Source organism: Bos indicus, chromosome 19, assembly GCF_029378745.1.
Source record: "Bos indicus isolate NIAB-ARS_2022 breed Sahiwal x Tharparkar chromosome 19, NIAB-ARS_B.indTharparkar_mat_pri_1.0, whole genome shotgun sequence".
NCBI classification, from domain to species: domain Eukaryota; kingdom Metazoa; phylum Chordata; class Mammalia; order Artiodactyla; family Bovidae; genus Bos; species Bos indicus.
This window is the reverse complement of record NC_091778.1, coordinates 25,988,197-26,011,398: the sequence shown is the minus strand read 5'-3', so window position 1 is coordinate 26,011,398 and position 23,202 is coordinate 25,988,197. Positions and strand designations below refer to the sequence as shown.

Below are 23,202 nucleotides of genomic sequence, written 5' to 3'. Positions count from 1 at the left end.
TGCCCCGGGGAGGAGGCTCTATGGGGAGAGGGGAGTCCCCCGGGGCTGGTGAGGGGAAGGAGCCAAATCCTTGTCACCCAGTGAGATCACAGTGGCAGGACCTATAGGAAATCCAGGACCCAGAAAATCAAGAGGCAGAAATAAAAGTCATTAGGTAGAAATGAGGAAATTATAAAACCCAGCTCAGAGAGTTCAAAGTGGTTCCCTTTGGGAAGCAACTTCCCTGGTGGTTCAGACGGTAAAGCATCTGCCTGCAATGCGGGAGACCCAGGTTCGATCCCTGGGTCAGAAAGATCCCTGGAGAAGGAAATAGCAACCCATTCCAGCATCCTTGCCTGGAGAATCCCATGGATGGAGGAGCCTGGTAGGCTACAGTCCATGGGGGTCGCAAGAGTCGGACACGACTGAGCTACTTCACTTTTTTTTTCCCTTTGGGAAAAGAAAATTTTCTTTTTAAGGAAAAAGAAGGTGGGTTCTTGTTATTTTTCACAGCAAACCTTGTAAGTAAAGTTCTTGGACTCGACTTGTTCAATAAGTATGTGTTGCTTCAGTAGGAGCTGGTGCAGAGCAGGGTACTGATGGTCGTTCCCATTTATGTGGGTGAAAAGTCGCACGTGTGTCTCCATGTGTACGTGTGTATGTATTCACACATGCATATGCGTGTGTATGTCTCCCTGTGGCTGTTCTGTCACTTGATAGATACACGAAACTGGCCATGATGCTTCCTTCAGGGGAGGATAACTGGGTGGTGGGGGCTAGGTGTGAGGGGAAGCTTCTTCTCACTGTATTCTCTTGTACCTTTTGAATATTGAATCAGGTACCTGTAATGCCAATTTACAATGTTTCTAATTTTTAAAAGTGGGAGAAGAGGGTCTTTTCTTCATCAGAGTTCCAGATGAAGTTGATAGGAACTGGTCAGAGAAGCAGGGCTTAGTGTGGTGGTCGACAGACAGCACGACTTTAGTGATGCTTGAGGGTCATCTGTGATAGTTCTTTAATAACAATCATGTATTATTTTTATAATTAGCAAAATAATTATAAAAGCAAAGTGAAGGGTGGAAATGCAGAAGATGAGGATCCAGGGCGTTTGGAGGATGCTGGGAGGACATTGGAGGAATCTGGGATGATGGCACAGTGTGGGGGAGGGAAAGGAGACCTGAGGAGCACGTGGGACAGAGGTCATGGAACTGGTGACAGGATGAGCCCAGGGCTGCATCTGGCGCTGGGGACCTGTGTCACAGCGCATAGGCTGGCTTCATCCCTTTGCAAAGGGGCTCCCAGTCTGAAGCGCTCTGACCAGGGCCACTTGTTTCCATTCAGGGAGAAACCCCGCTGCACACAGCCTGTCGGCATGGCCTGGCCAACCTCACTGCAGAGCTGCTGCAGCAGGGGGCCAACCCAAACTTGCAGACGGAGGAGGCCCTGCCGTCCCCAAAGGAGGCCATGTCCCTGCCCAGCTCAGCGGACAGCAGCGTCTACCTGCAGACGCCCCTGCACATGGCAATTGCCTATAATCATCCAGATGTGGTGTCTGTCATCCTGGAGCAAAAAGGTAGGAATTTGGGGGTCCTAGTCCCCAAAAGATGGGGGTTACTACCCATCACTGTGACCTCTGAACTGTGTCATTAACTACAATGACACAGTTGATGTTTCTCCTATTGGTGAGTTTTCTTACCCAAAAAATCCTTTGAGGTCCAACCAGATAAGTGTATAGTCTGGTTCTGGCTACAGTTTTTTCCTGTGTACATTTGTAGGACGGGGCCTGCCCACTTCACCTGTGAGGTTAAGGTGTTAAAACCTTGTACTTCCCCTCTCTTATTTTGGGGGTTTTTTCCCAGGACATACTTCAGGGGCAGGTCGAGCAGAGCTTTGCCTCGTTGTGAGCACTGTCTCTGAGAACTGTTACCACCGGTCTTCCACGAGTCGGTCAGCCCTCTCGTCCACCTCTGAGCCTCCCTGGCAAGTGAACCATGAGAGAGGAGCCAGAAAGGAGGGGGCCAAGGAAGCCCCTGCCATGTGGGAGGCTGATTTCCCTCAGAATGTCATTTTCCAGTTTTTCCTCCTTCCTGCCCTGAAATTTGTTTTATTCTTGCCTGCATCCTTGTTATGAACAGCCTGTTTTCCTTTTGTGAACATCCAGGGGTGGCTCAGTGGTAAAGAAACCACCTGTCAGTGCAGGAGACGAGGGTTCAATCCCTGGGTCGAAAATATCCCCTCGAGAAGGAAATGGTAGCCCGTTCCAGTATTCTTGCCTGAGAAATCCCATGGACAGAGGAACCCGCTGGGGTACAGTCTATGGGGTCACAAAAGAGTCGGACACAGCTTAGCGACTAAACAGCAGCAGCAGCATCCTTGTTAAGGCCAGCATCCTTTAGCACTGTGCTTGTGGGAGGAAGTGGGGTGTTAGGTAGGCTTTGCCTTCTTCTTTGCCCACACAGGAGGTGTAAGATGGTAGGGCTTAAGTGTTTAAAAAAAACGTTTCCAGTTCATTGTTTGATCCCTTTTTGGTAATCAAGAAATTAATGTGTGTTTCCATAGCGGAGCCTGTTTTCCTTTTGTGAACATCCAGTGTTTTAACCTTTACAGCCATTCCTTTTCCTCATAAGCTTTGCTCCAAACTATCAAACGTCTCGGCTTCCACTTCCCACAACAAGGTCTGTCAGTTCTCTTTGTATGGAAGTGATCAGTCAGTCAGTTTGGAACTGAGCTTGCATTCTCTTGAGTACTTTCAGTGTGATCCATGGGATGATGAAATCAGGTGTTTTTTTTCCTTTTAAAAAACGTAGCTAACGCTCTTCATGCCACCAACAACTTGCAAATTATTCCGGACTTCAGTCTCAAGGATTCTCGAGACCAGACTGTGCTGGGCCTGGCATTGTGGACTGGTAAGGCAGTGTCAGCGGCTGCAGACAGGCGTGCGCCAGAGGGTGGGTGTGCGAGGGAGGGCGGCGGAAGGGTTGGAGCTAATCGTTTGTGTAGACTAGCCTTTCTGTTTGGATTAAGCCTATAGTAATGTGGAAAACTGCTGGCCTTGCGAAGTCGGGAGGGCGTGTTTGTTGTAGTAAGAGGCTGAGAAAGTGGGAGAAGCTGAGCCAGCATTAATCGGGGCTTGTCTCTTTTGCAGGCATGCACACGATCGCAGCACAGCTGCTGGGCTCCGGGGCTTGCATCAATGACACCATGTCGGACGGACAGACCTTGCTGCACATGGCCATGCAGAGGCAGGACAGCAAGAGCGCCCTCTTCCTCCTGGAGCACCAGGCGGACATAAATGTCAGGTGGGCTGGAGCAGCGTCCACCACTGCACCAGGTCACGTTTGATTGACGTGGTTCAAACGCATGGCCTCATTTGTAGGGAAGAGTTTTGTTCCTTGTTAAATAAAGGAAGAGAAACAGTAATTCTCAGAAAGTGCAGGTACAGTGTTGAGAAGGGGAACTCAAAGGGGGAATTGTGTACTTCGGTCTTACTTGAACCTTTTGAGACCAGGGCACAGTATGGCACAAAGTTTACCAAAGTGGACAATCCAGAAATCAATTGTTCAAGTAGGGATTTCACTTCATAATGAAGAACATTCCAACAAATGAGCTATCAAAAGGCTCGAGGAGGAATTTCCTAGAAGTCCAGTGGTTAGGACTCCACACTTCCACTGAGGGGCCCTGGATTCAGTCCCTGGTCAGGGAACTAAGATCTGTAGTGCGACAAAAACCAAAAACAAAAACAGGAGGGAAGGCTTACAGGGCAAAAATACACAGTTAAACTTTTTTATTATTTTTGTTTTTAAACGAATTTATCTTCAGTGTCAGCTGACCTACAATGACTGAGTGGATGAACGTGTTTTGTCAAGTGGGTGGTCAGGGTGGCATTTTATCCAGAGGCTGTGGAAGCAGCCATAAGTGTGCTGAGCAGTTGGGTGCAACAGGGTAGCATGGCGATACTCGTTTTTTAAAAGGCAGGAGGGACAGATGCTATTGACAGGTTGAATTTCTCTGGAAGAGTATTGGTGGGTATAAGTGAAGCGTGTTTGGGGTACAGTGGACTCTGGCCTCTGGGACGCTCAGAAGGGCACCCTGTCATTTGATCCCAGCTCCACACGTTTATTTTGGTTTCCGTGTCCCAGCAGGACTCAGGATGGGGAGACAGCCCTTCAGCTGGCTATCAGGAATCAGCTTCCCCTCGTCGTGGATGCTATTTGCACGCGAGGAGCTGACATGTCTGTGCCGGATGAGCAGGGGAACCCCCCGCTGTGGCTTGCACTGGCAAATAACCTGGAAGACATCGCATCCACTCTGGTGAGACAAGCTCAGCCTCCGCTGCACATGCATGTGGGAGTGATTTGTGTCAGAGTTGGATTTGGCACCTCCACTGTGATCATAATGAGCAGGAGATCTGCCAAGTAGGAAATTGGGTCAGGAATGAGCATTTTTAAAGTCGTGCTCAGGAAACTTGGGGTTCAACATAGTCACGGCCCACATCTTTTCTCAGGCTGTCTTTATCAAGAAAACTACCAAGAAGTAGGAGAGTTAAGGCCCCTCCTCCGGGGTCTTCTCCTGAGGTGGCTTAGCTGGCTGTGGGCTGCCCTGACTGTCACCACAGTGATAAGTTCTAAAACCTCAGGAGTGTCCCCCTTATTCAGAAGACAGAGCCCCAAAGCGGATGTAACCTCAAAAGCTCATTCAGTTTTCTGAAGGGCTTGAAATGCGGTTTTTAAGACATTTTGCACCAGAGGGTTTTAGCCAGTTGTTCTTGAGATTACCAGTTCTTAGCAGAGTATATGTTACTGGGGGCTATAAGTAAGAGTGTGTGTGTGTGTATGTGTGTATGTGTGTGTGCAGGCACTAGTCTGTGTTTTCTGTCCCTTCTAGGACACAGCTTTAGAAGGTGCTGATCATACACATCTTTCTTTTATTTCTCAAATCCTTCCTACAGAACCTAGTACACAAGCTTGCACCAAAGCAGATTTTAATCAGTGTTTGTAAAACGCGTGAATGGTACAGATTAAAATAATTACCGGTTAACTATCAGCTGGATCTTACCTGAAAAATGTACGTAATGGTAGCTTAGGGCTGAGAGATGGTAATAAGCATGTTCAGCTTTGCCGAGCAGCGTTTGAGAGTGACCTGTGCTTCCCTGTAGGTCAGGCATGGTTGTGACGCCACGTGCTGGGGCCCAGGGCCGAGCGGCTGCCTGCAGACGCTGCTGCACAGAGCCATCGATGAGAACAACGAGCCCATCACCTGCTTTCTCATTCGCAGGTCTGAGAGGCCTGGGTATCCCTTCAGATCCTGTTTGGACTATTGCAAGCTGGCTCTCTTCTCTCTTATTCCAACTATAGTCTTGACATGTCTGTAGCTGGCTTGACCTTCATATTGAAGACTAGAGAGGGTCACTGTTCTGTCAGGTCAGGGCAGCCAGGGACTTGACTGTCTGATGAGGAAAGAGGTTCGTGTGCCGAGATCAGAGAGTCTAAAAACTAAGCCGGTTTCCTGCTTTGGGACCCATATTGGCCCCTGTCATCAGATCTGACCTGTTCACACAGTGAGACCAAGAGGCTGGTGTGGAGAAGACCAAATCGCCTCTGCCAGACTCCATCCCAATGCTGAAGCCATGACAGCCTCCACGGCCTCAGAGTGCAGGAGGTGTGGGAGAGTGCAGAGTGAAGTTGTGCAGGACAGCGTTCAAGCCATGATTCTTAATCTTTAAATGCACACGAATCCCCTGGGAAGCTTTTAAGAGTTCTGATACCCAAGTTGCCTCCAGGACCAGTTGCTGAAGAATCTATGGGAGCAGGACACAGCAATACTTGAGACCAAGGACTACAGTCCTTGGCGGCAACAGGCTTTCTGTGGGGTTGGATGAGGCTGCTGCTCCACGCCTGTCAGCATGCTTTCCTCTCATTTCCCCTTCTTTTCAGTGGCTGCGATGTGAATAGTCCCAGACAGCCTGGTGCTAATGGGGAAGGAGAGGAAGAGGCCAGAGATGGGCAGACCCCTCTGCATTTGGCAGCCTCCTGGGGGCTGGAAGAGACAGTCCAGTGTCTTTTGGAGTTTGGTGCCAATGTAAATGCACAGGTATAGAGGGTCTCTCTTTTCTGGGTAGAGGGATGGTCACCCCAGAATCAGGGGAATCTCCTCTAATGTCTGGACACCTTGCAGTCTCCGGTCCTGGACCCCTGCTTTACCATGAATGGGCCAAAGGGACAGACACAGGAACTGACTGTCTCCTGGGTCGTACAGATGTCTTGTTGGTATTTAGTTTCTCAGTGGTGTCTGACTCTTTGTAAGCCCGTGGACTGTAGCCTACCAGGCTCTTCTGGCCATGGAATTTTCCAGTCAAGAATACTGGAGTGGGTGGCCATTTCCTTCTCCAGGGGATCTTCCCGACCCAGGGAATCCAGAGATTGAATCTGCGTCTCCTGCACTACAGGCAGATTCTTTACCACTGAGCCACCAGGAAGCCCCCACAGCCTGTCTCATAATTGTAATTATTCCAGGTCAAAACTTTTTTCCTCTGTGTCTTTGTCCTTTCTACAAAGTGAAGAAGGTTTGTTCAATCAACTTATCCTGTCCCCTTTAGCTACAGATGGCCACTGAGAATTTGTTCTAGTCCCAAGCTGAGTACTGTATTTAAGAAAATGTTCAATAGCTCAATGGGACATCCCTGAGTCACATTCCTTGATGCTTTTCAGCATTCTAGCCTGTGTGTGCTGCTTCACTCATCTAGCAGATGAGTAGTGGTTTAACTTAAAGGTGAGGTTGACTGCGCTTCTCTAAACCAAATGTGTTTGTGTCCCTGGGCTACTGGAGCATGGCGGTAGAGTGGCTGTCAGTCATCCTGTGTTTGGCCTCTTGAAAAGATGATTTCAGATTCAGAGTGGCAGTGTTAATTCTCAGAAGTGAATTTGATTTAAACTTTTTCTGTGTCATATTTTTCCTGGATTTTATCTTCACCTCGATGTTGAAATCTGTGCCTGGTCCCCAAAGGATGCAGAAGGAAGAACGCCTGTCCACGTGGCCATCAGCAACCAACACAGTGTCATCATTCAGCTGCTGATTTCTCACCCCGACATCCACCTGAATGTGCGAGACCGGCAGGGCCTGACCCCCTTTGCCTGTGCCATGACCTACAAGAACAACAAGGCGGCCGAGGCCATCCTGAAGCGAGAGTCCGGGGCTGCCGAGCAGGTGAGCGAGCGACACCCGGCCAAACACAAGTCACGGACTAAACAGGCCTCTTCTGTATCAAGGTGTTTCTTCAGTCTTGGCCGTTCGGGTGCCTGCTCACTGCTTGGTGGAATGCGCCTGCTCTGCCCTGCACGTCGGCCACCCAGTGGAGCCACGTGTACAAGGACGGGGCCCGGTGACAGGAATCCTCATCTTGCAGAACTGAGGGCATGCTTTGTGTTTTCTTGGTGTTTTACTTGCCCTAGCAATGAATATCTTAAAAAGGCTTAAATTGACCTCGAGGAGCTTTTGGGTTTTAGAGGAGCTGCCACCATTCAGCTTAGCAGTCTCGGTTGTCCTCGTTCTAGACGATAAGCTGTGGACCTGCAGCAGCAGACTGGGCCAGGAGACTGTGGCAGCCGGTCTGAGGTGGGAGCTGACGTGGGTTTGTCAGGTCAATCCTCAGATACGTGCCTCTCCATCCAGCTCTTACAGTACTGCTGAGGTCTCTGAGTAGCCGTTTATGAAGGTGAAATGGAAATTTGGGACCTGAACAAAAGTCCTAACATGGATGAAGACTTTGGCTTTGTATTTGAGGCTTCCGTGCATCCCTTTTCTTCAGCATTTGCCTCGGTGTGACTGATTGTGTAGGTGTTAACCTCACCCTTGCTCACATGGGGTAGAATGTTCTTAAATGGAGACAGTCCTTTCACCTTTTCCTCCTCATGTAGTGTGAAACCAGTGCAGACACATGCTGGGTGTGTGTGTGTGTCGGGGGGTGGCTGGGTGGACGTGCGTGTGCTGTGAAGGATGCTGGGTGTATGTGTATGTTGAGGGGTGGCTGGGTGGACGTGCGTGTGCTGTGAAGGATGCTGGGTGTATGTGTGTCGAGGGGTGGATGTGTGTGATGTGAAGGATGCTGGGTGTATGTGTGTGTCGGGGGGTGGCTGGGTGGACGTGTATGTGCTGTGAAGGATGCTGGGTGTATGTGTGTGTCGAGGGGTAGATGTGTGTGATGTGAAGGATGCTGGGTGTATGTGTGTGTCGAGGGGTGGATGGGTGGACGTCTGTGTGATGTGAAGGATGCTGGGTATTTGTGTGTGTTGGGGGGTGGATGGGTGGGTGTGGGTGTGATGTGAAGGACGCTGGGTGGATGTGTGTGTGTGATGTGAAGGATGCTGGGTGGATGTGTGTGTGATGTGAAGGATGCTGGGTGTATGTGTGTGTTGGGGGGCGGATGGCTGGGTATGTGTGTGATGTGAAGGATGCTGGGTGTGTGTGTGTGTCGGGGGGCGGATGGGTGGGTGTGTGTGTGATGTGAAGGAATGTGCTGTGTGTAGCATGTCTCCCTTCCTTCTTCCCGAGCCCTCACACTGACATGACAGCCCTGGTATTTGGCGTGCCCTCTGTGGTTGGATTTGAATGACCCGCTGTCTGCTGTACATCAGTGGAACAAAGTCTGTGACATACTGTTGGTGGCCTTCCCCAACATGAATTATTATCCTGTAGCTCACTGAAAGAGGAGACTTTGGTGGAAATTTCTGAAGGCTCTTTTGGCTGCTCACAGGTCAGACTGGCGTTGCGGCTGCTGTGTTCGAGTGCTGGGTGTTTGTTTTCGCCAAAGCAGGAGACACCTACGGCCAGCATCGCCTGTGCCTTTCCCTGTGCAGCCCAGTGTTTTGCCAGCCTCCTCTCCCTGTCCTTCAGGTTATCTCTTGCTTGGCCTTCCAGGTCTGCTCCTGCTGCAGGAGGATGCCAGGGCAGCTGGCTTAGCTCCCTTTTTCTGACCACATGGATGTGGCCATGCACACACGGTCCTCTGGACAAATACGCAGAGCGGGTCTGTAATTTGGGGGTTGGGGTGGGGAGGACTGCAGTGCAGCCTCTCCGGTGGTCAGTGCAGCTCACAGGTGCTCAGGAGGCATTCTTGTGGGGGACACCCACTAACATTTTGGTTCCCACTTGTTGCCTTAGGTGGATAACAAGGGCCGGAATTTTCTGCACGTGGCAGTTCAGAACTCTGATATTGAAAGCGTCCTGTTTCTGATCAGCGTCCAGGCGAACGTCAATTCCAGAGTCCAGGATGCTTCCAAGTTGACCCCTTTGCACCTTGCTGTCCAGGCAGGCTCTGAGATTATTGTCCGCAACTTGGTGAGTGTCCCTGAAACATTACTGCTGTAAGCTGTGGACAAAGCATGTTATAGGGTGTGTGGAGACTCTATTGTCACAGGTGTTTTGCCAGGAATTGGGAAAGGCCAGTGGGAATTTAGGGAGCAGCCAGGACACTCGGGAGAGCAAGTGTGTCTTGGCATGTCCTGCACGCCCAGTGGGCAGATGCTGAGGTGAGGTCATGAGGGAAGGCAGGTTGTGGGTGGCAGAGGCAGGCGGGCGCATCAGGAGACGAGATTGTGTCTGTCCACCTGCTCCATGCCAGGCTCTTAGCTGGCGCTTTCCAGGGAGTGCTCTCTTTCTTTTTGTCACTAGTCTTTATTACTTAACATTTTGAGGCAGAATTCACAAACAACATTAGCGTCAGGTATACAACACATTGGACTTTCCTGGTGACTCAGATGGTAAAGAACCTGCCTGCAATGTAGGAGACCCGGGTTCAGTCCCTGGGTTGGGAAGATCTGCTGGAGGAGGAAATGGCAACCCACTCCAGTATTCTTCCCCGGAAAATCCAATGGACAGAGGAGCCTGGTGGGCTCCACTCCATGGGGTCACAAGGAGTCGGACATGACTGAGCAACTAAACACAACATACTGTGTTTCGTTGTATATTTTGTGCAACATATTGATTTGATAGTTGTATATTTTGCAAAATAATCACCACGAATCTACTTAACATCTTTCACCATTCATAGTTACAAAAATGTTTTTCTTGTGATGAGGATCGGTTTTTTTTAAAGATGTATTTATGTATTTTATTTTTTGGCTGTGCTGGGTCTTCCTTGCTGCATGTGGGCTTTTCTCTAGTTGTGGTTGATCAGGGGCTACTCTTTGTTGTGGTGCACGGGCTTCTCATAAGCAGAGGCTTCTCTTGTGGCGGAGCACAGACTCTAGGCACACAGGCTTTAGTAGTTGTGGCTCTTGGACTTAGTTGCTTTGTGGCATGCAGGATTTTTCCAGACCAGGGATCAAACCAGTGGCCCCTGCATTGAAAGGCAGATTCTTAACTACTGGACCACCTAGGAAGCCCGAGAATTTTTAAATCTACTCTCTTAGCAACTTTCAAATATATGCTATGGTATTTATCCACTATGTAGTCTTTTCTGTTAGTAGCTGTTTTTGAAACTTTGTTAGAAAGTGGATGATAAATGAATATATATTATTTAAAGGGCCTTCTTGCTTTGATTCTGCACTTCTCTGTGTTGCTTTCTTTCTTAAAAAAAAAAAAATACAAAAATAGTATATTTTTATTGTGGAGAAACTTAAAACACATAAGGACAGAAAGTGGTTAGTATCTCCCTTTCACTCCCAGCTCTGCGTTGAGTTTGGTATACGTGCTTTTAAACACCTTCAGCGTGTATGCGTGTGTGTGTGTACGTACACATTTCTCTATCTCTCCTTGGACATCTTGTGTCCACTGTGTGTGAGGACGGTGCAGATGACTGCAGTCCTGTGTAGTTTTATTATATCCCATAGTCTTAGTATATTTGGGTCCTAAGGAGTGGCTTTTTGGACATTTTGGTAATTGCCACTTTCCCCTTGGGACAGATTTTGTGGTCCTGAGGCTCCCCAGGAGTTAGCTCCCCGCTTAGCCAGGAGGGCAAACCCTGGCGGGCAGGAGATTGGCAGGCTTGCCCCCTTATGCCAGACCTTGGTTGGTGGTGGTAGAGCAGCTGCTCATGTAACCAACGTCATCAGCTTCTTGCAGGTGCCAAAGTGAATGAATTAACCAAGCACCGCCAGACCGCCCTCCACCTTGCTGCCCAGCAGGACCTTCCCACCATCTGCTCAGTCCTCTTGGAGAATGGAGTGGACTTTGCTGCTGTGGATGAGAATGGAAATAACGGTAATTCCCAGGCGTTCCCTGTGTGCGGTGCCAAGGGCCTCAAGCATTCCCTTCCTTCTGGGGTGGCAGGGCAGCACGCACCATTGGGTCTGTTCCCCGTCCTGGAGGTTGGCTCTTACAGGGGCCGGGCTGTGACAGGAAATGCTCTGAGCTGGGCATGCAGCCTGCTCCTTGATGGAGACCTGGGCAGCCTCCTGATGTGAATGGTGACCCTAGAAACCCGAATGGCTTCTTGTGAAACCGTTAAATCTCACCTTTGGATAACTGCAGAGGCACAAAGCAAATCTTAGGAGGTTGCATTTAGAATTATTCTTGGGGGCAGTGAAGACTGGAAAGGAGGGCTCTGTGAGCGAATGGTGGCGGCTCTGTGAGCGGATCGTGGCTGCTCTGACTGGGTCCCATTCAGTGGGAGATTTGTGAGGCCGAGAAGAGTTGAGATGCTCTGTGTGTGCATCTGGGCTCGTGCTGTAAGAGGATTTCCTCCCCAGCTCTTCATCTTGCTGTCATGCATGGCCGACTCAACAACATCCGGGTCCTCCTGACAGAGTGCACCGTGGATGCTGAAGCGTTTAATCTACGGTGAGTATGTGTGGTTCAGAGCAGAGGCCAGGACTCCACGTCCCCTGGTGCACCCCTCCGAGCTGGTGGTCACAGGCATCTTACATGAGCCCCAGGTGCACAATGCAGAACTGATCACTAGGGCACTTGACCAGCCTTTAGTGCCCTGGAACTTTTCTTTTTGAAAATACGTTTTAGGTAAACTTATATGACCGTTGTGTCCTTTAGATTTATCCAGCATCACAGAGTTCAGACAGTCCCATTTCTTTTACGCATGATGGCCATGGCAGATACACACCTAACTTTTCCAGTTTGTCTTCTCAGAGGCCAGTCACCACTGCACATTTTGGGACAGTATGGCAAGGAGAATGCTGCAGCCATCTTTGATCTCTTCTTAGAGTGCATGCCCGAGTATCCTCTGGATAAACCGGATGCAGAAGGAAACACAGGTACGTGGTGAGGCTCTTGTTGGTCCTGTCTCACCGGTGTTCCTTGCTTCCTGGAAAATCAGGAGCCCAGGCACACGTGTCATTACTGAAGGACACTCAGCCCCGTGCACTTCGGCTGGGCTCTGCGAGTGGCATCACAGATCCCTGAGGCGGAAGTTGGCAGTGTCTGACTTTAGGTACAAGCACATCTAAAGCGTATCTAGTGCTCCAAAGCCATACCCATGTCCAGACAGGCTGTCCTGCCTGTTTCTGTTGGCCTCATCTACCTTGTATCTAGTCAACTAGGTCCCTTCCCAAGCTTTCAGGTCCCGAGAGAGAGAGGAAATACAGTTGCCTCACAGGTGCTTCAGAAGGAGGAAATGGGTCATAGTACATATTCACAGAGAAGGCATGTTTTCTACAGATAAGGGCTGATGTTTGATTGAGGGGGTTAATAAACAGGCCTCTCTCATGGTAGTACTCTCACCACCCACAATCACTGTGTTAACTTGTGTAGCTTTCATAGTGCTTTTGATGTACTTTTGCATTCATTTTCTTCCTCACAATAACCATATGAGGTAAGCAGTACGTGCAGTGCGTTCCCACTTTTCAAGTAAGGAAACAAAGATGAAACCCAGGTCTGTCTCTTCCCAGCCCAGGTCTGTCTCTTCCCAGCCCAGGGATGTCTGAACTGTTCACTGCTGCTGTACCCCCGTTCATGCCAGACAGAGCCTCTGTGGCCTTTGACAGCGGTGCTGTCACCGTGAGGTAGCCCAAACCTCTGCATGGAACCAAATGTTTGGTCGTTCCTTCTTGACCTTGGGAAGAATTCTTGGCCTTGATTCATGGACATGTTTTCAAGCCAGCAGTGGCAAGCCTAAGCTTCAGGGGGGTCAGCTCTGGGAGTGAGCTGTTAGCCCAGCACCTGCTCCAGTGAGCAGCGTGGTCCAGGGGCTGGCAAGCAGGCAGGTGCTTCACGCCCAGGCTTCTGAATTACACAGACCTGGTTTCAGATACCCAGCTCCATCATATCTCTATGCCTGCTTCCTCCTTTGAAATAATAACCTAATTTTTGTGAATCATTTGCAGAATTAAAGAATTTAAATAAAGTATCTGTGAAATGTAAGTAAAAACGAGCTGCTGGTAGCTGTAGTTGTAGGGAGGACCAGGAGGGTGGGCTGGCCAGAGCCTGGGTGTCCACTCCTGGCACAGGAGAGAGGCTCCATGGGGTTGAGTAACTTTCTGGAGCAGGCTGACCACACTGGTTTATGATTTTCTCCATGTGTGCACACCTCACCAGTCTTTAGAATTTGTTGCATTGTGTGGAGAGTGTTCTGTGCAGGAGGAAGGCAGCTGAGACAGTGGTGCATATTTCCCGCGGCATCTGCTCCCTCCTCAGTTCTCTTGTGGCCAAAGCTTTGAATGGGCAAGAGTGTGTCTCTGGAGCCCCTGGCTCATGACTGGTCCTTGGCTGCAAGATATTACAGATCCTCTGCAGAGCTCTTACCAGAGCCGCAGGGCCCTCTGTGTGTCAGGGGACTTTGCTAACGAATGTCCTGCCAGGGCTGTGTCCTGCCCTTGGCCATCCTCTGCTGGCCCTTTGGCAGGGCCAGGCTGGGCCTGGGTGGGCAGTAGCCCTGCATGTGGTTTTGTTTTCCAGTGCTGCTCTTGGCATACATGAAAGGGAACGCCAACCTGTGCCGTGCCATCGTCCGCTCGGGGGCCCGCCTGGGGGTGAACAACAACCAAGGAGTCAACATCTTCAACTACCAGGTCGCTACCAAGCAGCTGCTCTTTAGACTGTTAGGTGAGTGGCCTGTGTTCAGCTGCATCAGTGCAGGCACCCTGGCAGTGTCTTTTACCCAGATGTACTGGTGGTCTTGAAATCTCAGGATGACTTGCTGTACAATCTGAGATGGTAGTTTTCGAGGCACCACGTGGTTTAGGATTTTGTCTGTGAATGCCGCAAAGCGCCTTTGAGCAGGGTTGGGGAGTGTCCTTGTTAGCAGTCTCTTTACAGCGTGTCCTGCTTTGGGGCCCCGTCAGATTCCTGCTTTCCCAGATCCTATGGGAAACCCATTGGCTCCAGGCAGGTCTCCCCAGCGCTCCTGGCTATGTGTCTGCACACCCTTCATCCTTCAGCTGATGCCAAATCTTTCCATTCTTCAGAATGGCCTTTGGTTTAGCCCCACTGACTTTTCCTCCCCTGTGTGACCCAGTTAGAACAGGCAGACCTCAGTCAGTTTCCAGCCACCACAGTAAAGTGAATATTGTGATGAAGTAAGTCAACACGAAGCTTTGTGGTTTGCCAGTGCATGTAAAAGTTATATTTACATAATACTGTAGTCTGTTGCATAAGTAGTGGCACTGTCTAAAAAACAATGTATTTATATATACTTTATTGCTAAAAAATGCCAAAACAGTTAAAATAGTAACATCAAAGATCACTGATCACAGATTACCATAACAAATATAATAATAATGAAAAAATTTGAAATATTGTGAGAATTACCAAAGTGTAACACAGACCCATGAAGTAAGAAAATGCTGTTGGGAAAATGGCACCAATAGATGTGCTCCATGCAGGGTCACTACAGATCTTCGACTTGTGAAAAAGATTACGGTATCTGCAAAGCACAGTGAAAGGAGGCATGCTCTGTTGCCCTCTTGTCCCTCACATCCCTCTGCCATGTGTTCCTTTGTTTCCTGGTCCAGTTCCCTTCTCCCCCTGCTCCCTGGTTTGGCCGGACACAGTCAGTATCTGACAGGAACTGGTCTTGTGCTGTGTTACAGATATGCTGTCCAAGGAGCCTCCGTGGTGCGATGGCTCCAACTGCTACGAGTGCACTGCCAAGTTCGGAGTCACAACGCGCAAACATCACTGGTAAGACCCGCCCCCAGTCACCCACCAGAGGAGTAAGGAGGCTTCTGCGGATTGCTTCTGCCTTTCCCCACGAGAAACCATGAACCTGCCAGGGCCTGGGACTCTCCTGGGAAAAACCTGACCACGGGACCCTGCCCACGTCTAGAGACATAGGGAGGCCAGCAGACACTCAGACGGGTGGCTTTCCTGTGGAATGCTGGGGTCCAGTGTCCTAGGCAGCCTGTCAGGCCTCGCGTCATCTTCCCCAACTGTGAGAGTTCCCTAGCTCTTGCTGAGCCTGTCTCGAGCCTTAAAGCAAGAGGCTTTTTCCGGATCACTTAACTTAATTACTGGCCAGAATTTTGTTACCATGGACTGTCAGTTATACAGGCCTCGGTGTGAGTGAGCCGGCAAGGGGCAGAGCTGACTGCAGAGTACCAGGACGGGCTCGCGTGTCTGCTGCAGGGGCTGCTGTGACAGTGCTCACGTGCCCAGCCGCAGTCTACTCTCAAGAAACCCCTCACACCTCTTTTCTTTGCCTCCACAGTCGTCACTGCGGACGTCTTCTTTGCCATAAATGCTCGACCAAGGAGATTCCTATTATAAAGTTTGACCTGAACAAGCCTGTGCGAGTTTGCAACATTTGCTTTGATGTCCTGACTTTGGGGGGAGTCTCTTAGTGAGCCCCCAGGAAGGTCCAGGCCACATCCTCAGTCGCTCCCCAGCAGCTGCTGTGCTCACCAGCCTGACCCCACCCAGAGCAGGAGCTGGCCGTCGTCTTCCCACGGCAAGAGACTGGAACAGTTGTGGACCAGGGGGATAGATCCCATTTCAGATGATGCTGTATGATTGTCAGTGTGTCAGACCATGATCGAGGTCGCTAGGTGTCTCACTAGTCAGACCAGGCCTTTTAGCCTAAGTGGTAAATACGATAGGAATTAGACCCCATTCTGCTAGCAATGTACAAGGACACTTGAAACCCATGTTCTCTTCCAGTAGCTTAGTGTCCATCTCAGAGCATTCATGACGTCTCCTGCCTGGGCGGACTTCCCAGTCTGAGCCTGACCGAAGGAAGCCGGTGTCTGGCTGCCCAGCGAGAGCTGGCTCTCCTTTGGGGTGAGTGGCTGTGGACTTCTCTGCACAGTGTTTCCGTAAAGGTAAATAGGATCCTCTTGGCCTGAAGTCTCTCACTCTTTTTTTTGTTTTTTGGAAAAGCTAAGCTGTATTTTTAGTGAACTACCCCTTTAAAAAAGGTGAAATCTTTCTAAACAGGGTTCAAAGATGAGAGCTGAAAAATTGTGGCCTTAACAACTGAAAGCTTTACCGGTATTCATACTACTGGGGTGTCCAACTGCACTCTGGCAGCTTGACACCTCCTAGCAGCCGTCTTGTTCTCTCCTCTTGCCATGTCCTGTCTGTGGAGTCCTCAGTTACCTGCCGCTAGGCAGTGGTAGAGAAAATGCACTTTTCTTGTGCTGCACTTTTTATATAGCTGCATTACTGGTGATTCCAATCTAAAAATCCATATTCAAAAATACCCTCACATATCTGTGCATCAGTGATTCTACCAGTCAGCTTTGACTGGACCTCAGCTCACACTAAGTCTTAAACGGAAAACTCCCTCGGAGTGTCCTTTGGAGCAAGAGAGTCACACGGGGCCAAGTGAGGAGAGGGAATCTGCAGCCTCAGACCAGCAGGTCCCATCTCCTTGACATGAGTGTTTCTTGCTAAAAACCTTCCCAGTTACTCTGTGAGCACCCCAGAGAGGGTGCCTGGGTCCCAGCTCTGCGTAGGTTCTTGATCTGCCCTGTGAGAGCCACCAGCCAAAGGCCCTGGCCAAACATGTGTGACCCCGTTTTGGAAGGCTCATGTGCTGATAAAGCCCCCGGAACCTGTCAGGCCTTAGTCGCTGCTAGTACATATATATTAACCCTGAGGTGTTAAACTTCTTTTCTCTTATGAAGGTTTGGCCAGTTTTTTAAAAATGCACATTTAGAGAGAAACTTATACCACTGCTTTGAAAAAAAAAAAAAAAAACACTCTGAGATGAACAATATGTGTTGTACAGCTATACTCAGAGATTAACAATCTCAATCATATATACTGTTTTTTTCAGACATTTAGTAACCACTACATTTTTTTTTTTTTTGCATTAATGAAGTGTGCATATATGTGTAAAAGGGACTAAATATTTTTTTGCAGCAGTCTGTTTTTTTTGTTTGAATAGTGGGTATGTCCTCCATGTCACTGTAGAATTTATACATCCTGTTGCCTAAATATGTGTGTAAAATGAGCTGATAAACCAGAGTGCTACTTTTTTTTTAATATTTCTGTGATTTATAAGATATATATGCTTTCTATGTTAATATGAGCTTGTGCAGTGTTTCAAAGAAAAAAATTAATTACAAGAGTTCCCTATCCCCCAAAGTCTCTGACCTATTTCATACTGAATTTTTCTAGAAAAACAACTGGTCTTGGCAAACACCTGACCATGTGGAACATGTGTTCAGTTTCCATTTTCTGTTGCTTGAACAGGGCCTGAGTAAGTAGGCCTTAGTCGGGTGGTTTGATTCTGTCACTGGAAAGTAAGGCAATTATGCTTCAGTTATGAATCGAGGTGTTCGGTACTTTTATCCTGTTCTTTCACCGTCCGTGGTGGAGAGAGGAGGATGGAAATTCAGTGAGGGATGAGGCTGGTTGTCCTGCCCCTGTCGTAATATACCAATCTTAGTAACAATCCTGCCTCTAACTGTACTCTAAAAAAAATCTTATAATCATGTCTGAAGTTGTCAAGCTTGTTTACCTTCACAGAGTCTAGGGACAGTGATGGTACTTAGCCTCCACGGGTTGGGGGGAACGTTCTGTGAGCTCTGTTCAGAGTGCATTCTTGTAGATCTAGAAGAAGCACCTTTCCATAGTCTTAGGCTCTCCCTGGCTCTCCCGATGGGCTGGAAGGCCACACTCTCAGTTCCTCGCGTGGTGGCTGCTCTGGGGGGACTCAACATGCTCTTGGTCCTCTTTGTGTTCTCCAAGCCATCGAACATGACTCTAGAACAAACTGCCTGGCTGTTCTTGTCACAATTTAATCCATAGATTAAAGCTCAGTTTTATTCATTCAGAAAGTTGCCAGTTGTGGGTGAGTAGAGCAGGAAGACTAAACTTGATTGAGATATAATTTGCTTCATCAGTCAACATTGTCAACTCTAAGTTAGCTTTTTAACTGCCGCTTGCTCATCAGATCTGAGAGACAGTGTATTCTTACATCATTTTTTTTTTAAAGATGAAGGTACAAACTGTGTCTATGTTTAAACAGAGTGGCTAAAACTAACTTGCTATTATCCTCGAATACAGGAAACTTCCCACAAACTTAAGTGCCTGCGTTTAGGACTTCTTAATTTCCAGTTCTTTTTAGTGGTGTCTCACTGAATGACATGTTAGAATGTGTGTTCTGTCTGGAGTTTGTTGCCAGTGTGTTGTCAACCCCAGTTACCGATTCAGTTGAGGCTGGATTAGATTGCCCAGTTCACCTGCCTCTCTCTCTCCAGGAGTGGGGGTCCACATGACCGCTGGCCCTCTACCTCAGAGCCCTGAGTTGTTTGTGACCACCCTTGTCAGCATCCTCACCGCTCCCCCCGAATGGGCTCCTTGCGTGGAGCTCAACGTGCTGGTGGGTTCACTGCCACTCCTGGTTCATGTCTCCCACCTGTCGTATTACACGGGTTGTGCTCATCTTATCCATAAGCAGGAAGTGGACGAAAAGCCTTGGGACAGGGGAGAGCCTTGATCTCCATCTCGGTTTTGATTTATTTTTAATCTGGAGGAGAAAACCCGATTGAGCTATGTAATGATTAGATCTGAAAGGCAAACTCACTCTGCATGTGACAGCAGCATGAGCAAGTAGGTGGGATGCTTCCGTGACAGCCCCGCCTGGAGCTCGCAGTTTGAAGCTATGAGGGAGCTCGTGAGACAAGCCTGCTTCTGGGACCTGGGCTTGCTCCCCTCAGGACCAGCCCCAGGAGAAGTGGGCACGGAACTGGCAAGCCCAGCCCCTTCTAATCTGAGCACCAAAGCTCCCCACGCCCAGCCAGGGAGAGGAAGAAGCCGAGGGCAAACAATTTCCTAAAGGGGTTTGGAAGCCATGTTCTCATTTTGTGGAAGTAATTCAGTGAAGAGCTGACTTATTTGACTAAAACACTTACTAAATTTCCAGAAGTTATCATAGATGCCTTAAGGACTTTCTTTGAAAGATCATTCATTATACAGTTACTTTTTTGTGTGGCATAAACAATATACTAACTTCTTAAAACAGACAGTGTTGGTGTTCTGTAGCTAGGGAGTCTTGAGTTGGCAGCCTGCTCAACTTAATGACTTAACATTGTTTTTTGGGCAGATGCGTGGAGTTGGCTGTTACCACGACATACATCCCTGTGTGCTCTACCAAGGGGGAGGCCTGGGCAGAAACCGCAGGCACATGTTTAGGTTGGTCACTTTGGCTTCCAAGCCATTCCAGGTGGTGGTCAGTGTGGGGCGAGGGCATCAGGAGGACCATGGCGCTTATCAGCATTGTTTCTTTGGAGTTCGTGTAATGGAATGTATTTTTCAAATATTGATATTTGCATTTTCTGTAACAAGTCCTTATAAATAAAATGAGGTAAAATTGTGCATTTAAAGTGGAAACCTTAATAACATTTGTAGTTCCTTTTAACGCAAAAAGTACCAATAAGAATTAAAAACAAATACACAGATTTTTTTTAAACTTCTGACATGTGAATACATTTCTTTAACAACTACCCTCCAGGAAAGTTTGAATTTCCAACACTTTTTTCAGAAACACATTGTTGATAGTGGTGAAAAAATAGCTGTTGTGGGCATAACCACCAGCTGCCTGGATGTACTGTGCTCTTGGCCCAGCTTCAGCTCACGGTGACACCCGTGACCACAGCTGCTCCGGCTCAGCCCCCTGACCCCACTGCAGCTCTTCCGCAGACCCTGGAAATTCCCTGACTCCATTATTTAGGAGCGACTCAAGAAGATCCATGGTGAGGTTTCTGCTGGCTGTGGTCTGAAGAAAGGACTGTTACTGTGGGTTTCAGAGAAAACTAAGGCAAGAATCGGGGTTTGCAAGTTAAAGTCTAGTGATCCATTCCCCGCCCCCACCATGCAGTCGCACAAATCCAGTAGCTCACGTGGCCCTCATGCTTCTTGAGCTAGTGTTTTCCTTTCCTTTACCCGTCCTCCATTTTGCTCATCCCTTGTTCAGGCCAGATGTAGTGATTGATAAATCTTTTCTGGTGGCTTTTCTCGTAATTAATAGGCACTGTTAGGGGCTTTCGTGAAACAATCCCAAGTAATCCTAATAGCCATCCTTGAGGAGAATTGGTCATATTATGTCAGTAAATAGTGAGTACAAAACAGGCAAGTAGCATGGTTTCTGTCCCTCAATTTTCATGTCTGTAAAATAGAAGTGACCGTGGTTCTTCCTGGCTCACAGGGTTGCCCTGGGGAAGGTGATCCGTGATGAGTGCTGCGCCCTCCCTCCTGGGCAGGTACACGAATCGGTGTGCACAGTGAGTGATGCGCCCTCCCTCCTGGGCAGGCACACGAATTGTGGTGTGCACGGTGAGTGCTGCGCCCTCCCTCCTGGGCAGGTACACGAATCGGTGTGCACGGTGAGTGATGCGCCCTCCCTCCTGGGCAGGCACATGAATCGTGGTGTGCACGGCGAGTGCTGCGCCCTCCCTCCTGGGCAGGCACATGAATCGTGGTGTGCACGGCGAGTGCTGCGCCCTCCCTCCTGGGCAGGCACACGAATCGTGGTGTGCATGGCGACTGCTGTGCCCTCCCTCCTGGGCAGGTACACGGATCATGGTGTGCACGGTGAGTGCTGCGCCCTCCCTCCTGGGCAGGTACACGGATCGGTGTGCATGGCGACTGCTGTGCCCTCCCTCCTGGGCAGGTACACGGATCATGGTGTGCACGGTGAGTGCTGCGCCCTCCCTCCTGGGCAGGTACACGAATCGTGGTGTGCACAGCGAGGTCCTCCTGGGTGCAGGCCGGGGGAGTCATGTCTGCTGCCCGTTTGAAGGAGTCTGGGGGCCCAGGTAGTAGAAGTGCTTTCAAGGGTGGAAATCAGATTAGTCCATACATGGCTGGGACGGCTCTCGTTTTGTTCCTTTTCTCAGTTTGTTTTTGGAAAGATATAACCAACTCTGGACCTGGCCCCCAGGCTGTCCCCACGTTCCTCCCCCAGGAGCGGCCTCTGGCTGCTCTAGCCAGGATTTCACTCCCCCACACTGTGAGCTCCCAGCCTGAACCCCAGGGGACACAGGTGCTTGGTAAATACTGAATAACTCAGGAGAGCAGTGGCAATGACACTAGTCCTCCATTAACCTGGGGCTGAGTCACCAGGATGCCTCAGGCACCGTGCTCAAGGGGTGTGTGGAACTTGGAACAAGGTCCTCACTCAAGTTCACCTCCTATTGTTTGTCCTGTTCCAGGAGGGCAGACACACACCAAACGGTGGACACAGGACCATGGCACTGAATCAAGACAAGAACCTTGAGTTCCAGGCTCAGCTTCATTGCTGTGTGCCTTTATTAAGTGCTTCAGGCCGTGCTTGCCTCACCTGCCAGAGTGAATAGCACACTTCCCGTGTGCTAGGTACAGTAGCCGTGGGCCTACACAGCCGAGTAATGTTCAGTCCCCATCTCAAAAGACGGTCTGCGGTCCAGCGCGAGAGGCTGGCAGGAAGTTCATAGTTACAGGGCACTGTGACAGTCGTTACTTTAGAAGTGAACGCAGAATTATTTTCCTAGAGGAAAGCGCATCTAAATCCACTGTTGGGTTGACCGTTAGCGAGGCCTCTCAGTTGACTGAGTTACCACAAAACAAGAGCTAGACAAACTGAGCACAAGAGGTGTCATTCCGGGCAGAAGGGACAGCTTGGGTGAAGGCGCTGCACGCATAAAGCAGCAAGGTGAAGGCTGGAGGGCTCAGCACGAGGGAGGTGGTGGGAGAGAGAATGGAGGCTGAGAGGAGACGGACCACAGGAGGGCCTCCTGTGCTGCTGAAGGGTTAGCACATCTCTACAGATGCCGGAGCCATGGAAGAGGTTTAGTTGGAGAATAATGCCCTGATCAGCAGGAGAGGACTTAGCAGGAGGGGGCTGCGGGGTTGTAGCTGGAGGGAGTCCAGTTACAGCGCGTGAGAAAGGAAGGCCTCAGCAAGAGGAATACTGGGAACAGGTAAGGGGGTGGGACTGCCAGGACCTGGAGGCTGGTTGGGAGGAGTCCTTGGTGTGACAGGGCTGCTTTAAGATGGCCATGGTGGGACCAGCCAAGGGAATCAGAAGAATCTCGAGGAAGAAGATGAAGATTGGATGCCAGGACTGTGGAGTCTGCGGTGCCTGCAGAAATAACCAGAAGGCTGCCGAACTAGATGACAGCTGAAGGAGAGAAGCTGGAGGGAAGGGTGTGTGGAGGACAGGAGGCTGAGAAGGAATGCTGGAGGGAGATAAGGGAAATGAGGAAAAAGCCAAGGGGCGCTTGCATGAAGGCCCTCAAATGTGACAGGCCCAGGTAGGTAATCATTGAATGTGGAATGGCTTTGCCAGCACAGAGTTGAGCCTGCTGCTGAGTAGAGGAGGGCAGAAGCCAGGCGACTGTGTTACACAGCAAATGGGGGCTGAGCAGCAGAGACAGTGAGCATGTGCAGCGTTTTCAAGCTTTGTTGGGATGGGCGATGGGAACGGTGGCCCTCGAGAGGAAGGGGATATATGTATGCATATGGATGATTCACTTCGTCGTCAGCAGAAACTAACATCATAAAGCAATTTTACTCCTCAAATTAATATAAAATCTTTGCTGGGACAGGAGGTAGGTAGATAGGTATTTGAGAGGAAATCTGGCAGGAATCTGGCGTGAGGGGAGGGAAGTGCGCTGTTGAATGCAGACTTGAGGGAGGGAGGCAGGAAGAGGTGAGAGGCCCCAAAGGGCAGGTGAGGAAGATCCTGGGGGCAAAGGGAGCTCAGAGCAGGGCCCAGGGGTCAAGAGCAGCTGCGGCCATAGGGCAGCAAGCCATTCTGATTAAGGGGAGGCGGCCTGTTTTCTTGGCAGGGGATCTGGAAAGCTATTAAGTGAGATGAATGATAAAGGAGAGGAGACAGAGAAAGGAAGGATA

General features: G+C 49.6%; 1 protein-coding gene across 4 annotated transcripts in view; it reads left to right on the top strand.

Annotated features, from left to right (window-relative positions):
* The window catches only part of ANKFY1 (ankyrin repeat and FYVE domain containing 1), a 69,429-nt gene extending 49,645 nt beyond the window's left edge, over positions 1–19,784 (top strand). For 3 of the 4 annotated variants that reach the window (XM_070772856.1, XM_070772858.1, XM_070772859.1), the window contains 14 exons: positions 1,321–1,552; positions 2,787–2,885; positions 3,125–3,278; positions 4,119–4,290; positions 5,135–5,253; positions 5,913–6,069; positions 6,982–7,182; positions 9,136–9,312; positions 11,028–11,175; positions 11,664–11,754; positions 12,058–12,182; positions 13,822–13,968; positions 14,955–15,045; positions 15,572–19,784. In XM_070772856.1, the coding sequence (XP_070628957.1) occupies positions 1,321–1,552; positions 2,787–2,885; positions 3,125–3,278; positions 4,119–4,290; positions 5,135–5,253; positions 5,913–6,069; positions 6,982–7,182; positions 9,136–9,312; positions 11,028–11,175; positions 11,664–11,754; positions 12,058–12,182; positions 13,822–13,968; positions 14,955–15,045; positions 15,572–15,704 (2,046 nt within the window). In that variant the 3' untranslated portion in view covers positions 15,705–19,784. The remainder of the gene's footprint in view (positions 1–1,320; positions 1,553–2,786; positions 2,886–3,124; positions 3,279–4,118; positions 4,291–5,134; positions 5,254–5,912; positions 6,070–6,981; positions 7,183–9,135; positions 9,313–11,027; positions 11,176–11,663; positions 11,755–12,057; positions 12,183–13,821; positions 13,969–14,954; positions 15,046–15,571) is intronic. The other variant, XM_070772857.1, reaches the window with a different exon arrangement.
* Positions 19,785–23,202: the final 3,418 nt, after the last annotated feature.